This window comes from Rhincodon typus, chromosome 29 (assembly GCF_021869965.1).
Source record: "Rhincodon typus isolate 14 chromosome 29, sRhiTyp1.1, whole genome shotgun sequence".
Lineage (NCBI taxonomy): Eukaryota > Metazoa > Chordata > Chondrichthyes > Orectolobiformes > Rhincodontidae > Rhincodon > Rhincodon typus.
The window spans coordinates 6,444,075-6,464,604 of NC_063360.1; the positions used below are offsets into that span (position 1 = coordinate 6,444,075).

General features: G+C 40.5%; 1 protein-coding gene across 2 annotated transcripts in view; it reads left to right on the forward strand.

Moving 5' to 3' along the window:
* Positions 1-7,549: 7,549 nt before the first annotated feature.
* The window catches only part of uhrf1 (ubiquitin-like with PHD and ring finger domains 1), a 35,656-nt gene continuing 22,675 nt past the window's right edge, over positions 7,550-20,530 (forward strand). Inside the window, exons 1-6 of one of the 2 annotated variants that reach the window (XM_020510641.2) lie at positions 7,550-7,845; positions 8,106-8,273; positions 15,423-15,692; positions 17,314-17,495; positions 18,841-19,056; positions 19,905-20,014. In XM_020510641.2, coding sequence (XP_020366230.1) covers positions 8,121-8,273; positions 15,423-15,692; positions 17,314-17,495; positions 18,841-19,056; positions 19,905-20,014 — 931 coding nt within the window. In that variant the 5' untranslated portion in view covers positions 7,550-7,845; positions 8,106-8,120. Of the gene's footprint in view, positions 7,846-8,105; positions 8,274-15,422; positions 15,693-17,313; positions 17,496-18,840; positions 19,057-19,904; positions 20,015-20,530 lie in introns of those variants that run through there. The other variant, XM_048614155.1, reaches the window with a different exon arrangement.

The window sequence follows — 20,530 nt, forward strand, 5'->3', positions numbered from 1 at the left end:
TTGACCACACGTATCAGATGCCAGTCTTTAACAAATCTATACTTACAATATGCAATTTAAATGTCTTGCATTCTGATCTTAATATATGGTAACACTACTCATATTGAATTAATACAGTTATGACCAGGTGAGGAGGGGGAAAATCAACTCCTCTCTTTTTAACTTCAGCGATTGGTTGCAATAAGTATTTTAAATTTTTTTAGCATGTTGCTGTTTCATACTGCAATTAAAACATTGTTCTGGTCAAAATTAAGCAGTTAATTACAGCATTTTCTTGACTGACACTTTAATTATTAACTCTAAGAAAAATAATAAAATATGACTCCAAATACAGACACACTAATACAGATACAAAGTTTTATAACAGGTGAGTGTATATTACAATAGGAAGCCAAAGAATATGCAGTTTAAGAGTTCTGAAAAATTCTTTGTATTGTTATGTTTGAATCTGAGGCCATGGCTGTTTAATAAAATGTCTTGTATCCTAAACAGCATTGAAATGTGTAGAATCCTTAGGTTCTTGGTAAATTAATATTTCTCTGATTTGTTCTGTCATTGGTGCAGACTTTCAAGATGTTGAGAAGAAAATAACGAGAAAGAGAATTTTTTTGGCGATTGCTATCACCAATCCATGGTCATTCTCACACCCGCCAATGGCTGTTTTTCTGAAATACACAGTTCACTTGTGTATTCCCATGTCTGGCTCTGACGTATGAGGAGCGATTGACAGGGTTGGGATTGTTTTTGCTAGAGTTCAGATGAATTAAGGGGGATCTCACAGAGACTTATAAAATTCTAACAGGACTGGACAGGGTAGAGGTAGGGAGGATGTTCCCGATGGTGGGCGAGTCCAGAACCAGGGGTCACAGTATTAGGATTCGGAGTAGATGATTAAGGATGGAAATGAGGAGACATTTCTTTACTCAAAGACTGGTCAGTCTATTGAATTCATTACCACAGGAAGTAGTTGATGCTAAAACATTTGGGGCGAAAGCAGGATTAGGCTATTGAGTTGGATGATCAACCGTTATCGTGAAGAATGGCGGAGTAGGCTTGAAGGGCCGAATGGCCTCCTTCTGCCCCTATCTTCTATGTTTCTATTGATTTTTTCCCCCCAAACTAGGTAATCTACAGGCCACCTGTAGTCCAGCATATGAAATTTTCAGAAAGATGTAAATCAAAAATAGGAACCAAGGATTTCTTTACACCTGACTGCATTTTTGTGCCTTTTGACAAAATCTTAATTTTGGCTAGACTGTCTTTGTTTATCTCATATGGGTGTCATGAAGTTGACTCAATCTATTCATGAGACCTCTGTGGCCATCTCAAAACAAAGGTGACATTAAAATTAGAGCCAGACATTGAAAATTGATGGAACATATTTTACCACTGTTGTGACATTATCCATTTGTAATGTGATAATTGTCATGCAATTTACAACATTTAAATTTGTCGTCCAATGTTATCACATGTCAAACTGTTATGTTGTCATCAATCTACAATACCTGTGCTCTCACATATGCCCATTATGATAGTGTTGTGTATCTGTCCTGTATGACCTGTCCTTAGTTTTTTTGAAGTAGTGGTCAAGAAAGTAGATGAGGGCAGTATAGTACACTCAGTGGTGACAAAACTGTTGGAGAAGATGCTGAGAGACAGGATTTGTTCACATTTGAAAGCAAATGGACTTGTTAGTGATAGGCGGCATGGGTTTGTGCGAGTTTGTCCACTTTATCAGAGGCTGCACTGATGATGTTACCCAGCAGGATAATGAAACATCTCTGCAAACTAATGAACCAGCTCAGCGAGTGAAACAACCACAGAATCCTCCTCACTATCTGCAACTTCAATTTTGGTGTCATCCGCAAACTTACTGATCAGACCACCTACATTTTCCTCCAGATCATTTATATGTATATTATAAACAACAAAAGACCCAGCACTGATCCCTGCAGAACACCACTAATTACTGATCTCCATTCTGAAAAGGGTCCTTCCCCACTACTCTCTGTCTTCTATGATCAAGCTAGTTTTGTTTCCATCTAGCCAGCTCACCCCGGATCCCATGAGACTCTACCTTCTCTACCAGCCTGCCGTGAGGAACCTTATCAAATGCCTTACTAAAATCCACGTGTGCAATCCATTACCCTTCCCTCATCAATCATTCTTGTCACCTCCTCAAAAAAACTCAATCAAGTTGATGAGACATGACCTTCCTCGCACAAACCCATGCAGCCTAACACTAACAAGTCTATTTGCTTTCAAATGTGAACATATCCTGTCTCTCAGCATCTTCTCCAACAGTTTTGCCACCACTGAATATAGGTTTAAAGTGAGAGGGAAAGATTTAAAAGAGACCTAAGGGACACCTCTTCACGCAGAGGGAGGTGCATGTATGGAATGAACTGCCAGAGGAAGGGGTGCAAGCTGATACAATTACAATATTTAAAAGACATCTGGATGGGTACATGAATAGGTAAGGTTTAGAAGGATATGGGCCAAATACTGGCAAATGGGACTGGATTAATTTAGGATATCTGGTCAGCATGGACAAGATAGACCGAAGGATCTGTTTCTGTGCTGTACATCTCTATGACTCTATGATTGACTTAATGGGCAGAAACCTGTAGGGTCTGAGTGACGGTCAGGCTCACTGCCCTGTAATTACCTTGGATATCGCTGTTTCTCTTCTTAAACAAAGGAACAACATTGGCCATTTTCCAGTCCTCTGGAACCTCACCTCAGGCCAAAGAGGATGCAAAGATATCTGTTAAGGCCCTAGCTATTTCCTCTCTTGCCTACTATCATATCCTGGGATAGATCCATTCTGGCACGGGGTCTTGTGTATCTTAATGTATTTCAAAGCATCCAACACTCCCACTTTCATTACGCTGACCTGCCTGAGAGTATTCACACAACTTTCCTTAACCTCAACATCCCTCACATTCCTCTCTTTGGTGAATATGAATGTAAAGTACTCATTAACGATCTCACCCAGTTTGGTTGCTGGAATTAGAAGGTTTGAGGTACAGGGAAAGGCTGAATAGGCTGGGGCTATTTCCCACGGAGTGTCAGAGGCTAAGGTGTGACTTTATAGAGGTTTATAAAATCATAAGGCACATGGATAAGTTGAATAGCCAAGGTCTTTTACTCCAGAGTTGGGGAGTCCGAAACTAGACGGCATAGGTTTAAGGTGATGGGAGAAAGGCTTAAAGGGGATCTGAGGGGCAACTTTTTCTCGCAGAGGGTGGTACATGTGTCAAACAAACTGCCAGAGGAGGTGGAGGTGGATACAATTACATTTAAAGGGGACCTGGAGGATGAATAGGAAGGGATATGGGCCAAATGCTGGCAAATGGGACTAGATCAGTTTAGGAAATCTGGTCGGGTCGGACTGAAGGGCGTGTCTCTATGCTGCAGAACTCTATAATTTGGATCTAAAGTAATATGTCATAGAGTCATACAGCATGGAAACAGACCTTTCACATAAGACAATGTAATGTAAATAAATTGATTATTGCAAACCAATTTAATACATAAATAAACAGACTTGTCATTGATTATATTTACATTTTATCAAAACATTTTACATTTTGTTAAAGTTGTATTTGTTTCATCAATTTTCCAAATAAGTTAAATCACTTTTCTTTTGGATTCATTGTCTAATTTTTTTATTGATTTAAAGGGCAGAAACCTGTAGGGTCTGAGTGACATGGGCTATGTTGTGATGTTTAGCTGAATTGCAACAAGACAAGGCAGAGATGGTGCGAACATCTAGGTAGGCTCAGAGTGAGTGAGAGCTATAAGAATAAGCAGAGGAACTTGAGGTACGGCTTGATCCAGTTCATGAGCTGAATTGAGCGACCAGTGTAGCAAGGTCCGTCTCAATCCTGGGAGCAAGTTGCTCCATCTTTTAAGCTTTTCACAAGTGGCATGGCAACATTCCCATATGACAGTGGAAAGTTGTCAACTGATAGGGATTTTTACTTGTTAAATTACTTATTAACAGCTCACAATTTTTTCCTCTCCCACCTTACCATACTTGTCAAACAAACTAGTCCAGAAAACTTGACAAGGAAACAACAACAAGCACTTGGCAGACTCAGCTCACTGTTTGCTCCAAATATACATGAATTCATACATCTGAGGGCATGCTTCGGTGCGCCAGCCACAAGCACCCCACCTCCACTGACATCTACATGTGGCAGCCTCTAACAACTTCATGGCACATACAGGATGCTTCTTCGCTTCAATGCTGCACCTTAGGCTGCAAAGGTAACTATTGTTAACACTGTAGCAAGGACACTGTGTGCTCAGGAGCACGTTCTCAGCTCATGAACTGGATCAAGCCGTACCTCAAGCTTCTCTGCTTATTCTTATAGCTCTCACTCACTCTGAGCCTACCTAGATGTTCGCACCATCTCTGCCTTGTCTTGTTGCAATTTGGCACCTCATATTACTGCTGTCATTCTGTGCCATTTAATGGATGCAAAGCCAGGACATTTGTTACAGCTGTCAACAAGCCTCGGGCATGTCAAGGGCAAGCCTTCGGTCAGGGGTTCCCTGCGCTCTAAGTGATGGGCAGCCTCTAATACCAATCCAGGCCATGCTTCAGGTGGTTAATCAAGATTCTCTCCTCATATGGGATGAAGAGCCATATGTCAGACAATCCAACACCTGTCTTGATGCTTTCTGACACGTTACAGGCTGATTTTCTTGTGGAATGAGAAAGTTGGGTATTATGGGAGATGAAACTGGGTGGTACAGCTGTTACTGTGGGTTAGGTCTCCTGCACGAGTGAGTAAAGAGCACAGATAGTGTGCAGGGTTAGTGGTATTGTGAAGGTTGGGGTGGGTGAGAATGTGTGGGGAAGATGTTGAAGGTAATAACAAGAGTGGGAGAGCAGGACCATGGGAATAGATATAACAGCAAAGATCGAGTGAGTATGAGGTATTCCAGAGAAGATAGTGGCAATTACCCAGGGGGAGTAGAGAAAGACATTCATTGACCTTCTTCCTACAGTGCTGGGCATTCCTCCAGACAGCGTGGAGTGCTTTAACCAGACTGGCAACCTCAGACTATGTTTGTATCATCTTCAGTGTCAGTCCTTGAGGAAAAGGAAGTCTCATACTGAAACCACCCTAGGTTCCTACCGTCAAAATAGGGTGCCATATTCCCCCTGTCTATCATGTCCAGGCCAAATTTCAGCAATGGCGCAGGGCAGTTTCAGAGTGACGGTGCACAACACGCTTTTAAAGATGGCGTAGGTGCAGGGATGCCAGTGAATTCTGGGATATCCGCTCTGGCAAGTTGTCTCTGGAATGATAATTGGTAACTGAGGCAGTACCTGGACATGACAGACACCATGGAGGTGTGGTAGGTGATTAATGAAGCAAGTTGGTAAATTATGATGAGAGAACGTGTTGGGCCTTGTGGCACAAATTCCTCCAAAAAACAGACTTAGCCAGAGTAACTCAACATTCAGTCCAAATAAATCCAGATGCATGGGAACACTAATAATTGTAAGCTGTCCAGACCCCCAGCCTCCCGAGTCACACAGCACACTGATTTGGAATATATTGCCAATCCTTTGCTGCTGTTGGTCAAAATCCTGGAACTCCCTGTGTAATAGCATTGAGGATGTGCCTACAACACAATCACCTTCTCAAGTGCAAATATAGAAATGGACAATACATGCTAGCTATGTAACAGCACCCACAGCTTGTAAGCAAATATATACTGTATATTTTTTTGAGTGTCATAGATGGAAGAGATACAAAGGATCTATTAGTGAAAGTAATTGTGGATCACTATTGCATAGAAACCTCTCAATGAGTTGTACAACTCATTACTAAACAAAGAGACCTTGGCTTGCCTGTTCATAGTTCCTTCAAAGTGGAGTCACAGGTAGATAGGATAGTGAAGAAGACGTTTGGTATGGTTGCCTTTATTGCTAAGTGCATTGAGTATAGGAGTTGGGAGGTCATGTTGTGGCTGTACAGGACATTGGTTAGGCCACAATTGAAATGCTGTGAGCAATTCTGGTCTCCCTGCTGTAGGAAGGATGTTGTGAAACTTGAAAGGGTTCAGAAATGATTTATAAGGATGTTGCCAGGGTTGGAGGATTTGAGCTATAAGGAGAGGCTAAATGGATGGGGGCTATTTTCCTTGGAGTGTTTCAGTCTGGGAGGTGACCTTATAGATGTTTATAAAATCATGAGGGTCATGGATAGGGTAAACAGACAAGGTCTTTTCCGCAGGTTTCGGGAGTCCAAAACTAGAAGGCATATGTTTAAGGTGAGAGGGGAAAGATTTAAAAGGGGCCTGGGGTGGTACATGTATGGAATGTGCTGCCAGAAGAAATGGTGGGGGCTGGTACAATTACAATAGTTAGTTCTGCTATAATGCGTGTTTCGTTAATGCGATTAATGAATAGTGGACGCTGTTTGGACAACGCAAACTTTCTGCTGTACAGGTATAGCAATTTTCTATTAGCATGAAGTCACATAGCAACATTATTGCGTTATAGGAGAACTACCGGCATTTAAAAGGCATCTGGATAGGTACAAGAATCGGAAGGTTTTAGAGTGATATGGTCCAAATGCTGGCAAATGGGATTAGATTTATTTAGGATATCTGGTGTGGGAGTGGGACTGAAGGGTCTGTTTCTGTGCTGTATATCTCTGTGACTTTTAAAGTTCAATGTGACTATTGTCTACAGTAACCATCAAACACTTCAGAATATTCTGAATATCACTCAGTAAATCTCACAAGTCTGAAGGATCAGCTAACAAGTGAAGGATAATGAAAAGTAGCCCCATTTTGGCCTTGCATCACTTCCAAGGCTTATGTGCAGGTTCACTTACTACACCCGAGTAATTGCCTCTTCATGTTTGCATGAATGTCCTTTGTCTGTTTTGTTGGTGTGAACAGTTTACTACTATTCCAATATACCGTATTGCATGATTTCACCCTGTCACAGATTTTTCCTACAATTAATCAGAACAAAAATCAGCATTTTAATCTTACGGTTCTACTATTTAGAAAGGTGCACCTTAAAATATGCTTTGATCTGTGTTTAACGGATTTTATAGTTTTTTCATTCCTCTGAAGGTGCGGTATAAAATTCATTTGTGTCAAAATGGTATTTTCTTTTTATTGGAACTTCAAATAGTGCACACATCTCATAATCTATTTCAGAGGAAAATGTGCATCACTGTAAACTGACAATCTCGAGAACAAAATCGGATACAAAACTACTAGCAGAGGAGCGAGAAAATCAGAAAAAAGGTTTGAAAAGGATAATATGTAACTAAATTGTTGTGAGTCATTGGAGCAGAATTACGAACACTTGCCAGAGGCGTGTAGCCAAAGTTAACGATGAGGGTCCTTGCTGTGCTGTTTTCTCAATGACACATACTGTACCATGTTCCGCAATAGAATATTTGTGGTTTATGTGAGAGGAGCGGCTCCATATCTGACTCACTGGGATCAGGCATTTCCCGCCAAGCCAACAAAACCACCTGAGATTTTGGCGCCAAAGCGTGTGCTGATAGAGAATGGGTGACATCTACTTTTTGTCTCAGACATGTTTCACACGTGGCATTGTTTTGTGAAGGCTTTCGTCCTTCCTTCATCATCTTTCGGCCTAGATCGGTCAGTTTTTTTTCGCTCTCTAAGGCAGCTGAGTACTTTTCCTCAGGTAGTCAACCCTTGGCGGTCCTCATGCCCTCGCGTGATTTGCTTCGCGCCGCCGAGTTGCCCCTCAAAGGGCGGGGCAAGAGCGACTGCCGTCCGACGCAGTGAAGTCATCGGCCGGGCGCGGAGACATCTTTGGAGCGTACGGTGAGGACGCCTGGGGTCGTCGTCCAATCGGAGCGGGGCTGCAGTGCGCGCGCTGCAATAGGCGGGAGAACGCGGGTTTGAATCGGACGCTGCGCGCGCGGAGCAGATCCGTTGGATTCAAGGAGAGGGGGGAAAGATAAAAAAAAAACAATTGAATTCGCGGGAAAGCTTCCCACCCCCCCCGCCACTAAGAAGGAGATTGGGGGAAAAACAAACATTAGCACGTCCGAAGTGATTATCATTATTCGCTTTTGTTAAAGTGATTGTGATTGAAGATGTGGATCCAGGTGCGAACTATGGACGGCAGGGAGACGCGGCACATTGACGGACTCTCCAAACTAACCCCAGTGCAGGAGCTGAGGGAAAAGATCCGGGAAGCGTTTGGTGTGGAGGCGGATCGGCAACGGCTCTTCTATCGGGGAAAGCAGGTATTCTACACGAGAGGGTTGTAAGTAGAAAGTTAACAGGAGGGCGCCCAGTTTGAATGGGAAAACCGAATAGGGAACAAACGGCCGTCCACATAAGATAGTATTCGGCAACTGGCACTAGAGGGTTAAAATATCTACCGCTACGCGCGGGAGAAGAGGATTCGCCTCCGTTAAGCAATAATCGACTGAGCGGGGCTTCTCTGGGGATAGCACTCTGTAAAAACGACGTCCGTCCCCGAATAGATCTAAAAGAGGTCTACTCTTTGTCTCTTTGTGTGCTGACCATCCGCTCCTTGACATTATAATTCTGTTTTAAATCTACTTTTAAATGGTTTAAACACTTCATGGCTTTCCAACTGCATCCAGAGGCGGGCTGTTTACACCACAACCTAGCTTGCTGACGGTCACATTACTATTGGTCCTGTCTCCTGCTCCCCTGTGTCTGATTGGCTAGTTCACCTGTCCGTCACAATTTGTCCCGCCTATCCCTCCGCCCCCTCGCGTTTGGTTGCGCGGGGAGGTGTTGGTGCTTAAAAAGGCGCTAAATGCCCGTCCACCCGTTTGTCGATTTATTCTCAATAATTCACCGGGATAAAATTTCACCACAACGTGTTCGGGAGCGGGGGGAAGGAATGTGTACTCTTCTGAACGATTGTACATTTTGCTGAACTTTTCATCTTGATATTTTTATCATGTTTGAAATAATCATCAGCAATTTTCATTCAAATGCACGGGTACCAGGAAAATTAAAGTGTTAGTTGGCGCCACTCTTTGGCAACTTCTTAGGTACAGGATCATATTGAACTAGAGTCTACTTCTTCAGAATAATTCTGCTGCAGACAGCATTCTCACCATTACCGCAATTGATGCACCCACGAAGAAAATGTGCCGTTAATATATATTGCGGTAGGGCAAACTAGTGACAGTTTTTTTTATTGCTCCAAGCTTTTAACTGTAGAAAGGATCTTTGTGCGCCACCTAGTTCAATATCTGACGTTCATCTTCATGAACGGCTGGTTCTTCGTGACAGTGGATCACAGATTATTGCATGTGTGTTTCTACATTTAATAAATGCACATACAACTTGCTCCTTTGATCCTAGCCGGATGCTTCCAAACCACTTTTTTAAGTGTTCATCAAGTGAGGGACGTTAGAATTGAGAAATAAATTCCATCCCTTTAGGATTTTGTTTCATACAAGTTGATCGCCACATTTCCTACTTTACAATAATGACTACACTTAAATCTGGTTTTAAAACTCTTTGGAACAACCTGGTATGTTTGCCAGATTTTCTTTCAAGTGTAGCACAATCAGCTACAAAATGAAACGATTCCTTTAGTCTTGTTTATAGCATAAAAAAACCTATTACACAATTGATATTTTTGATTTCTCACGTCAGCCGTAGAGATTCTCCGATGGCACCAAATTCGGCAAAGCCACTGAAAACAACTTCTGGACATCGGCAATTGACCGAGATATTTACAACTGATAAAGCTAATAATCATTCCATTAGATGGACTTCAGTGAGATATTTTCACCTTTTGAAGTTTATACTCTTGGAATGTGGATGGTTTCAAGTAATGGGAATGGTAGTTCTCACAGCTTTATGAGGAAAGAAAGAGATGAATCTTTCAATCTGAAAATAGGCCAAGGCTTGCCATATTTATTGTTGGCCAGGTCGATGTGCACAGCTGCAGTAGAATGGGCTGTTTATGTCAGTTCACGTGGCTGAACATTTTGATTGTTGTGTTTTCTAACAATGATAAATCTAATTCCAAGAGCGTTCTCCAGCTCGAATCATTGCTATTGTTTTAGTCCTCATAGATATGTATGAACCAGTGTTCCAAATTTGATTTTAAAATTTTTTGTTAGATCAGCAAAATTGACATGAATAGTTGTTGCTAATGCATTCTTGGCATGATTTGCCTCAACAATCTCCTGTTGACTTGGCATAGCACCTAAATCCTTGCTGTCCATGTTTCGCTGATGCACATTGTGTAAAAATTTTACTTACATCAATGTGTTGTGACAATTTCAATGTTCAATATCTGTTTCAACAAACTGGTAAGTAGTGACTTGCTGATTCACTTGTAGATTGTAGATAGTATTCGAAACCTGGGTAGATATTTAATTTGACATAGTTTCAAGATTTAAGTTTTAATTTTGCATCTGTTTAAACTATTTGAAGTTGTAGTGAAAGATCGCAGGGTGTTTGCATGTGTTTTTGGCTTTTCCCACTCATGAAAACAATTCAACTACCCATATTGCTATTGCTTGAGGTTGCAGACTTGCTCGCCAAGCTGATGTGTTTGATTGCAGACGTTTCGTCACCCTGATAGGTAACATCGTCAGTGCGCCTCTGGTGAAGTGCTGATGTTCTGCCCTGCTTGTTATTTTATATGCCTCGGTTTGCTGGGGTGGTTGGTATTACTTCCGGTTTTGTTTTTCAGTGGTTTGTATATCGGGTCCAGTTCAATGTGTTTGTTGACGGAGTTCCGGTTGGAGTGCCAGGCCTCCAGGAATTCCCTAGTGTCTCTTTTTTGGCTTATGCTGTTATGGATGTGTTGTCCCAGTTGAATTAGTGTCCTTCTTTTGACTGGGACAACACATCCATAACAACACAAGCCAAAAAGAAACACGCCAGGGAATTCCTGGAGGCCTGTCATTCCAACCGGAACTCCGTCAACAAACACATTGAACTGGACCCGATATACAAACCACTGAAAACCAGAACCGGAAGTAATACCAACCACTCCAGCAAACCGAGGCATATAAATAACAAGCAGGACAGAACACCAACGCTTCACCAGAGACGCACTGACAATGTTACCTATCAGGGTGACGAAACATCTGCAATCATTCACACAGGCTCGGCGAGCTAGTCTGCAACCTCATCCATGACCCGAGCTACAAATCTTCTCAAAATCTTTAAATGGCTATTGCTTCTCCAATTTCTGTTCAACATTGTCTGGCAAGTGACAGTTCAGTTGGCCATATTAAAGCAACGTAATTATGATAAGGTATATAAAGAAAACTTGAACAGCAGCTTAGCAGCATTACTTCCAATCATACTTGAAGAGTCATGTATCAAAATGTTGGATTTAGAGTGTCACCAATTCTTGGGTACTGCTTCAGTGCAGCATTTGTGCTTTTATCTCCCATGAGAGAACAGAAGTGTGGTGAATAGATGATCTGTGCTTGCTTGCAGCTTCTATTTGTAATTCACAGGGATTGGTGAAAATTTGGGAATGGATTAGCTGCCCCTGTCTCTTGAATAGTTTTTTTGCTTGGCAGAACATAGATATTAAGAAGAATTAAATAATTGCACGTGTGGCACCCATTCGTTTAATGTTTCATATTCCAGAGCGAAGAGAAACCATAATGGTGAAAGGTTAGATCCTTGCCACAGGATGATATTGTCACAGAATTAAACTTCATTCCTACAATAATGAAATTTGCTTTTTAATCGATGATGACTGCAATCATAGGATAGTTAGTATATTTAAATAACGTATATATATATTCATTTTCTATTGGCTGTAATGATCAGGTATGGAGATATGCTTTTTTTTTTCTCAATTATTCCGAAGACTCTGATCAGTAAGCCATATCAGAGGAAGATAGTCCTGTCCGTTGCGAATATGTAGTATCCTGCACACGATTTAAAAATTAGATTTTTAAATTAGCTGACTTGAATGTCTGGTCTCTGACGTACTTGACATTGTCAATCCATCAGCCACCATCACACTGCAGTTTGTAAGATCTTGCTGTGCACAAATTGGCTGCCTTGTGCCCTACATTGCAACAGTGACTGTACTTCAGATGTCCTCTGTCCTCCTTTGAGACTGTCCAAGATTATATGTGGTACAGAAGGAGACTGAAGTCATCATTTAAGAAGAGAAGGACTAGAAACAGGAATAGGCAATTCAGACTCTTAAGCCTGCTCTGCCATTTGGCACGATCATGGCTGATCTCATCTCTACTTCAACTCCACATTCCTGCCCGCTTTCCGTAACGCTTCAGCCTGTTACTAATTAAAAATTATCCCCATCTCAAATTTACTCCATGTCCCAGCATCCACTGTACTCTGGGGTAATGAATGCCAGAGAAATAACTTGTCCTTGTCTCTATCTTAAATCTGCTACTTCTTATCCTAAAACTATGAGCACTTATAGAGGATGTGGAGCAGTCACTAGCAACCAGGAGGTCCTTCAAATATAAAACCTCCACTTCAGAGCTGAACAGATTGCAAAGGTGATGTTGGAATGCCAGGTGAGTGACTAGGCAAGAGCTAAAATACTTTGGGCCACAGTATCAAATGTTTTGCATGAAATATTGCTAAGGACAGCAATATACTGCAGAGAATGGAAGTATGAGTTCAGTAAAGAGGCTGGAATTTTTCTCCATAGAGCCAAGGAAATTAAGAGGAGATTTTACAGAGTGTTGAAAATCATGGCTTTGAATTAATAATGGTAAAACTGTTTTGAATGGCAGAAAAATCGATAAGCAGAGAACATGTATTTAGGATGATTGTCAAAAAGAGACAACAGGAGGAAACCTTTTAGTTTAAGCACAGTGGACAGTGAGTTGTGAGCTGGCATCAGTTGCCTGAAGCGGTAGCAAAACCAGATCCAAAATAATTTTCAGAAGAGAATTGAACAAATAGAAAAGAAAGATTGCATTTATATAGTGCTTTTCACACCCATTGGACATCTCAAAGTACTTTGCAACCAACAACATACAATTTTTTTGAGATGTAGTCACTGTGTCAATTTAAGGAGATGCAGCAGCATATATACACATAGCAGGATCCCACAAATAGTAATAATAACCAGATAATCCATTTTTTTTAATGTTGATTGAAGGATAAATATTGACCATGATGCCAGGAGCACACCACTGTTCATCAAAATAGTGGCATAAGGTCTTTTATGTCCACCAAAAGGGTAGATGAGGCTTCATTTCATCTGAAGTATGGCACTTCTGAGAATGCTGCGCTGTCAAGTCAGCCTTGTTTTGTCCTCGAGTTCTGGAATGGGATCCAATCCCAGAACCTTGTGATTCAGTAGTGAGAGCTGGTGATAAGCCAAGTGGTCTGCTGTGCTGTATTCCTCTGCAATTTTAAAAGGTACAAAAGCAAAATGCAGCAGATATTGGAAATCTGGTGGTAAAGCAGAAAATGCAGGCAATACTCTGCAGAGCAGGCACCGTGTCTGGAGAGAGGAACTCAGTGCTTCAGGCCGATCTTTTATCAGAAACAGAAGATGGGAGTGATAAACAACTTTTAAGTATATACATCCTCCATCATTAAAAACATTAATGTTTAAAGTAAAGACTAGATTATAGAACCATACAACACTAAAGTTGACCTTTTAGCCCATGTTGTCTAAGCTGTCCCTTTAAAAGACTTGTATTGATCAACATAATTTATCTGTGTGCATTATCGGCGTAGTGTCTGAGGAAGGGGCTGAGCTTTGAAAGCTTGTGTTTTCAAATAAACCAGTTGGACTACAACCTGGTGTTGTGTGATTTTTGACTTTGTCCATCCCAGTCCAACACTGGCATCAGGTTTATTAATTAACATGGTGAAATGTTATCCTGTGCCTCCAGAGCATTAGCTCTTACCTCTGAATTACTTATCTAGTAATATTACCACTCCACCGCTGTCTCACCATGCTGTTTTCTGTACTCTTTTCATTGTTCCCAAAGAAACTGTGTTTCCTTTCATATCTTGGAAATGTACTAAATGCAAGAATAAACACCTAAATAAAACAAAAGCAAAGTGCCAAAGAAGTTGAAAATCTGAAATAAAAAGGAAAATGCTGGAAGTACCCCAGCAGGTCAGATAACATATGTGAAGAAATGAGAGTTGTAATTTCAGGTTGTTGACCTTTCACCAGGATGAGAAAAAAAACCTCATTAAAATCCAGTTGTGGGGTTATAGTCCAGTTCTGAAGAAGATTCTTAATGGACATAAATTACCACAGATACTGCCAGAACTGCTGAGTTTCTCCAGCACCTCCTGTGTTTGTGTGGGGTTACAGTTTGTCCTCCAGTAATATGACTACAAACAGGAAAGTAATGTTACTTGGAACCCTACTGACATCATGAACAAAATCATTGAAGTACCGACGATGAGCTAGTGTGACAGCAGCTCATTCTTCCACAGTCTGTGGTTGTGACTCATGGGAGGAAATTTAAAAGGGACCTGAGGGGCAACTTCTTTTGCACAGAGGTGCTTTGTATATGGAATGAACTGCCAGAGGAAATAGTAGAGGCGAGTACAATTACAACATTTAAAAGACATTTGGACAGTACCATGAATAGGAAAGGTTTAGAGGGATATGGGCCAAATGCAGGCAAATCGGGCTAGTTTAGTTTGGGGAAACTTGGTCGGCAAGGCCAAGTATTGCATTAACTGTCTTACTGTTCTTTTCACCAGCTATTAAACTTGCTAGTTTGGATTTAATTTCTTGATTTCACTGGGACAGTAGGTTAATTTTCCAGTTTTTTTCCCCCAACTATCTTGCCTTGGTAAACTGTCAGCTCCCTGTAGGTTTATGGTTCCATGAGGCCAGATTGCGCGTCATAGCTATAGTAAATATTTTTCTCCCTAGCCTAGGATCTTAAAGGCAATTATTGTTAACAGTCCAGAGATTATGCAATGACGGTTATTCTGTAAATTCTTTTGCAGTCTGATGCCTGACAGCTCTCCTAAATGTTAGCTTTATTGTTTAAAGGATGGTTGGTTACGTTGTTTTCAACCCATCTTTTATCATGGTAGTAGAAGAGTTGGTTATGTGGATAAAAGTGCAATATTCTTGAGGTAGTTGTGAGTGGCCTGCTTTTTGTTTTAAAATTCTGGATGTTTCTTTTTAAATGGCAGGGGCACTGTTCTGTAATGCAAGTTATTTTCATGTGGTAAATGCCTTTTCTACCAAAGACTGTAATACTTGTTCTGATAGTTAAGAAAATTAAATATTTTCTCTTCCTTTCCTGTTTCTGTCTTTAATTTGTGGTTGTAATTTGATGAAATTGAACATAGAAAATTTCCATGGGATGTAGCTTTTACATATGAAAAAAGATTAGAGAGCCTTAATTCAGAAAGTTTCTTAGTAGATGTCTAACTTGTTTCTTTTGCCTCTTTAGATGGAGGATGCCCATTCACTTTTTGACTATAACGTGGGACTTAATGACATCATCCAGCTGCTAATTCGTCAGGTTGATCAAGTTGTATCGAAAGGCACCACGAGAAAGGAAAAAGATGCAGAGCTCTCTGACACAGACTCTGGATGTGGTTCTGCACAAAGTGAATCAGATAAGAACTCTAATAGTGGTGAAGCTGCTATGGACTTGGATGGACAGGCAGGAACGTCCACTCAGTCAGATCTCATTGACCCAGGGTTTGGCTTATATAAGGTAAGCAAAAAGTCTGTCTTATCAACGTACAGTTCTACTAAGTAATTGTACATCGTTAAAGAATCAGAGTTTTCAATTTTAAGATGCGTCTCAAACTATCATAATTGCAGAAATAACATTAGCAGTTTGCCTGGAAATCTTGAATTTGTCATGTCGATTCTGTAATATACAAGGGTATTGTCTTTAATATTTTAGAGATCAATACAGAAATATATTAATATGCCAGTGAACGTGCTGAAGACCTGTTTTCAGAGTTAGCCACACCTGTAGTCAATCTGTTCTGTTCAATTGCAACAGTGACATCTGCCTGACAGTGGAAACGTCCTTAAGTATGACCAGTGCAAATCAAATCTGGTCAATTACAGCTCCATCAGATAACTCCCTCATTAGCGTAGTTGCGATGTTGTCATTGATGCTATCAAATGGCATTTATAATATGCTCACCAATGTTTGCCTGGATTTTGACTTGTTATGCATTCAGAAACAAGTTGTTTCACGAGTTGTGAATTGAACTAAACACTGCAATCAGAGAACAATTCTAGTTTTATATTGGAGGCAAGTTGTTGTGAAAGATACTGGTCCGAGCAGGACACTGCCTTCAGAAACTGTCTGAGATGATTGACCCTCGGATAACTCCTTCCTCTGTCCTCATGAAAGGTCCCAGAGCTATGATATTAATACCGTTTTTCTCACCATAAATGTTGCCAGATTGTTGAATATTTCCAGCATTTTTTGATTTCTCTCTTTATATTTCTTTAAAGTGCGCAACCACATACTTCTCGCCTGCCTGTGTCTGGACACCATAGTGCCACTATGGTCAAATGTCGCCTCAACCCGCCCTAACCTCACTTCTGATATTCAAGTCTTTTGTTTACTTTTAGACCAATGCAATAAGATCTGGAGTTACGTGGTTCTGACAGAACTCAATAATGTGGGTCTTACCATAATTGACTAAACAGAATTTGATAACTTATTGATATACTTTGATGTTAGCATGTAGATACTGGAGGAAAAAGCATTGACGAATGCCAGGAAAACATTGTGTTGATTTAGCGAGTTTGTAGTTCTACTGAGTGGTAAAGGTGCGATCCAGAATGTAGGGCAGTTTGCTGTTTAGACTCAGAGTTCCACATTAGTCATAAATATGACTGTACGGCAACTGTGTTGTGGTATCATATATGTAAGTTATTCTTCTAGCCTTCAGCTCTGAAGCATGCCTGTACTTTGAATGTTACTGGGTTGGAAAAGTTGGGATTCACAGATTGTGACATCTCCTGAAGAAATATAATGCTGCAGAACATTTTTCTGATTGGTTTATGGAAATGATTAGTAGCAGGCAGAATTGCTGATAATGCAGAAACCCATATAACACCAGACAGCACTAATTTGGAAATTGTCTGTTCTTGTATTAAATATGGAGACTGCATGGTTTAAATGGAAGATTTGGCAGTGTAACTATGTTGGGTGGTTTTAGTAATGGCTAATGTGTCCTTTTGCTGTATATTATTGCCTTGGAAGGTCTGTGTTTTCAAGAGGGCTAAGTAATTTCTTCTTACAGGGAAGCCTAGTAATATGTGACTGCAGAGCAATTTGAGAGTTTGAATTTGTGTTTTTTTTTTAGATAAATGAATTGATTGATGCTCGAGACATGCATATGGGTGCTTGGTTTGAAGCTGTTGTCGTTAATGTGACACAGGATGAGAGTGCAACTAAAACCAGTAATGAAGAGTCTGCACATTCAAGCAAAGCTACAGAATCAAAGATTGCTGCTGAAGATGTGATTTATCACATTAAATATGAAGAGTACGTTAAAATGACTAAATAAAGGGAACACTATTTTCATTTCCTCTATTGCTTTTTTCATAAGTGCTGGGAGTAGGACAGCACTCTCCAATTTCTCCACCTACTTTTCTGACTCTGATTTGTATTTCCTATCTGGTGAATTTATAAATTAGATTTCATGTGAGCTATTAAAAATAATGGAAATAGTAGCATGGGTGGACTTTGAGGCTGAGGTGGGTTTGGAGGTAGGAGATAATTAATCGGGCAATGGATGCTGGGTAGGGATGCCAGTAACTTTCAGTTTCTGCTCTATATAAATCTGTGACAAGATGGCTTCTGGACAGCCTTTGCACCCTGCTGATTCTTGAGGACCTTAATCAGGCAATTAATATCTCCACAGTTGGCTTTAAGCCAGTAGCAGACAGGTTAATTGTCATTTGGGAAGCTTGAAAAGCAAACTCTGTCAGAGCTGCTTGATGGCTGCTGGAAACAGATCTGTGTCCCTTGTTCATAGAATCCCTACAATACAAACAGAGACCATTCACTCTTGAGTCTGCACCGACCCTCTGAAGAGCAACCCCCCAGACCTGCTTCCCCCCTCTTAGCCCGTAACCCCACGTTTACTACATTATCCACCTAATCTGCTCATCTTTTGACTGTGGAAGGAAACCCAGACAGACACGGTGACAATGTGCAAACTCCACACGGATCGTCACCCGAGGCTGGAATCTAATCTGGATCCCTCATACTGAGGCAGCACTGCTAATCACTGTGCTGCCCTTGTGCCACTGCCACTAGCAGCATCTGTGCTTCTTAATTGGAATGGCTTGGGAAGTGGCGGGACTAGGCTGGTGACAGTTATCTGACACTTTTCTTTCTGACTACCCCCGAAAAATACAAATAAAAAGTCCTGCCATTGCTTACCTGTAGTTGCATGTATTGATGGCAGATGCCACTTCTCCTAGTGGTGCTCCCTGCAACAGAGAGCTACTGCCCTTTGGCTGGCAGTTTTAGGGGATAGATTTTTCACCCCCATATCACCCTTAATCCTCAGAAAGCTCACTGCTGACCACTAAAAGCCTGGGTGGCAATTACTAATGTTGGGCCTTCTCTGAAGGAACTGGCACAAGGCTCTTTCTGCTCCCCAGCTAACAGGTGAAATCCCTACTGTCTGCATTAAATGCTACCTAATTTGTTCATCTATGATAATACCAATCTTATTTTTGTCTTGAACATTGAGCATTATCTTCAAGAGTTAAGGTTGAAGCAAAATGTCATTAATATTTTTGCTATACTCTACGTGGTTATATATAACAATGTAAAATAAAAATTGTGAAGCTAAACTTATTTATTTAAATCTGTGAAGTTACCCAGAAAATGGAATTGTGCAGCTGCGATCGAAAGATATTCGACCGCGAGCGAGGGTGGTCTTGCAGTGGCACCAGCTTCATGTTGGACATGTGGTGATGGTGAACTACAACCCAGATGAGCCTAAAGAGCGAGGATACTGGTATGATGCAGAAATTCTGCGGAAGAGGGAAACCAGGACTACAAAAGAGATCTATGCAAAAATTCTTCTGGGGTAAGGATCTGAATATTTTATTGTAAATGTTGGACTTTTGTTTCAGCAGTATTCATATTAAGCTGCTGATGAATTATGAATTATGAATTATTTGGCTTTTTAAAATGGGGCGATTGTCTTACTTAGAGTCTGATTTGAACAGATTTTCTGGTGTATTTAGAAGTGTTGGAGGCTTCAACAAATGTATTACACACAAACATTGGGAAGTTCAACACCTTTGCCTTTACTTTGCAAACTCCATGCCTTTGCCCATGTTCATTCAACATTTTCTTTTTCGGAATAGTCTATTGTGAAAATATTTTAAAACTCATGTTCGTCTGTTTCACAAAGCAGACAAAATAACAGTTACTGAGCTAGTCAGTGAATTATTGGATGGTCTTCATGAAAGACGAATTGGGATTGCCATCTATGTTGGGCTGTTTTGTTTGAGCTTTAAATCCTACAATATGTTCCATTAGGTGGTACACACTTGCAAATCTGTAATCCGTTTCGTCTATACCACCACAGACGCAGCATACCCTTTTTTATAAACCACTGTCCATTCTCATGTGCCATGAGGAACATCATTAAATATTTGTAAATGTTGACTAGAATACTTATGATTTGCCACAATGTTTGCAGAAAAACGGTTGCATTGTTGTAATGTTAATGTCAAAGTTTTATTTCTCCCATTGATGTATCCAATGGATGTATGCTGGAATCGAGCTGACAGCACGTAGTAGCCAGACGTATTGTCTTTTGCAATATAAAAATCGAAAGAACGGCGGATGCTGTAAATCAGGAACAAAAGTTGTTGATATTGTCTTTTGCTGTTTCGTGTACATAATCATTTTTGATTTTTGACATAGGGATGCTGGTGATTCTTTGAATGATTGTAGGATCTCACTGGTGGATGAAGTCTACAAGATTGAGGAGCCAGGAAGTAATGGAATCAATGGATCTGAAAGTCCTGTGAAAAGTAAGTTTGCTGAGGATTGTTGGCATGTCATATACTTGTTCTTGAACTGAGTAGAAGAATGGGTATTCTTCTCACATATCTTAATTTGGATTTGGTATCAGAGTTTATATAGGAGAAAGTTTGTTGATTTGGTTTATTAAGTAAAAACTTGGATCTAAGAAAAAGCACAAATGAATCATGTTTGTTGAGCTGTTGGAGATCAATGTCACTTTTTAAAAAAAGACAAAAGTTTCACATTTCCTGTTTGTAGAAATCATCTTTTTAACGTATAGTATACATACATCTGCATTTTGTGTTTGAAGATTTACTCTCATGCTATTGAAATTACTCTTAGTCAATAGTAGTTGACAGTTAATACTGTCAAACTACAAATTCCAGATTGAATAGGGACGACAAGTTCATGAACATGAAACAGCTCGATTTCCGTGAAAACCTAAATTTTATTTTTGTGTGTGTGTGGTGCTGACCTAAATTGCTACTTTTAAAAATTCCTTTTCACATTTTACTATGGTGGCA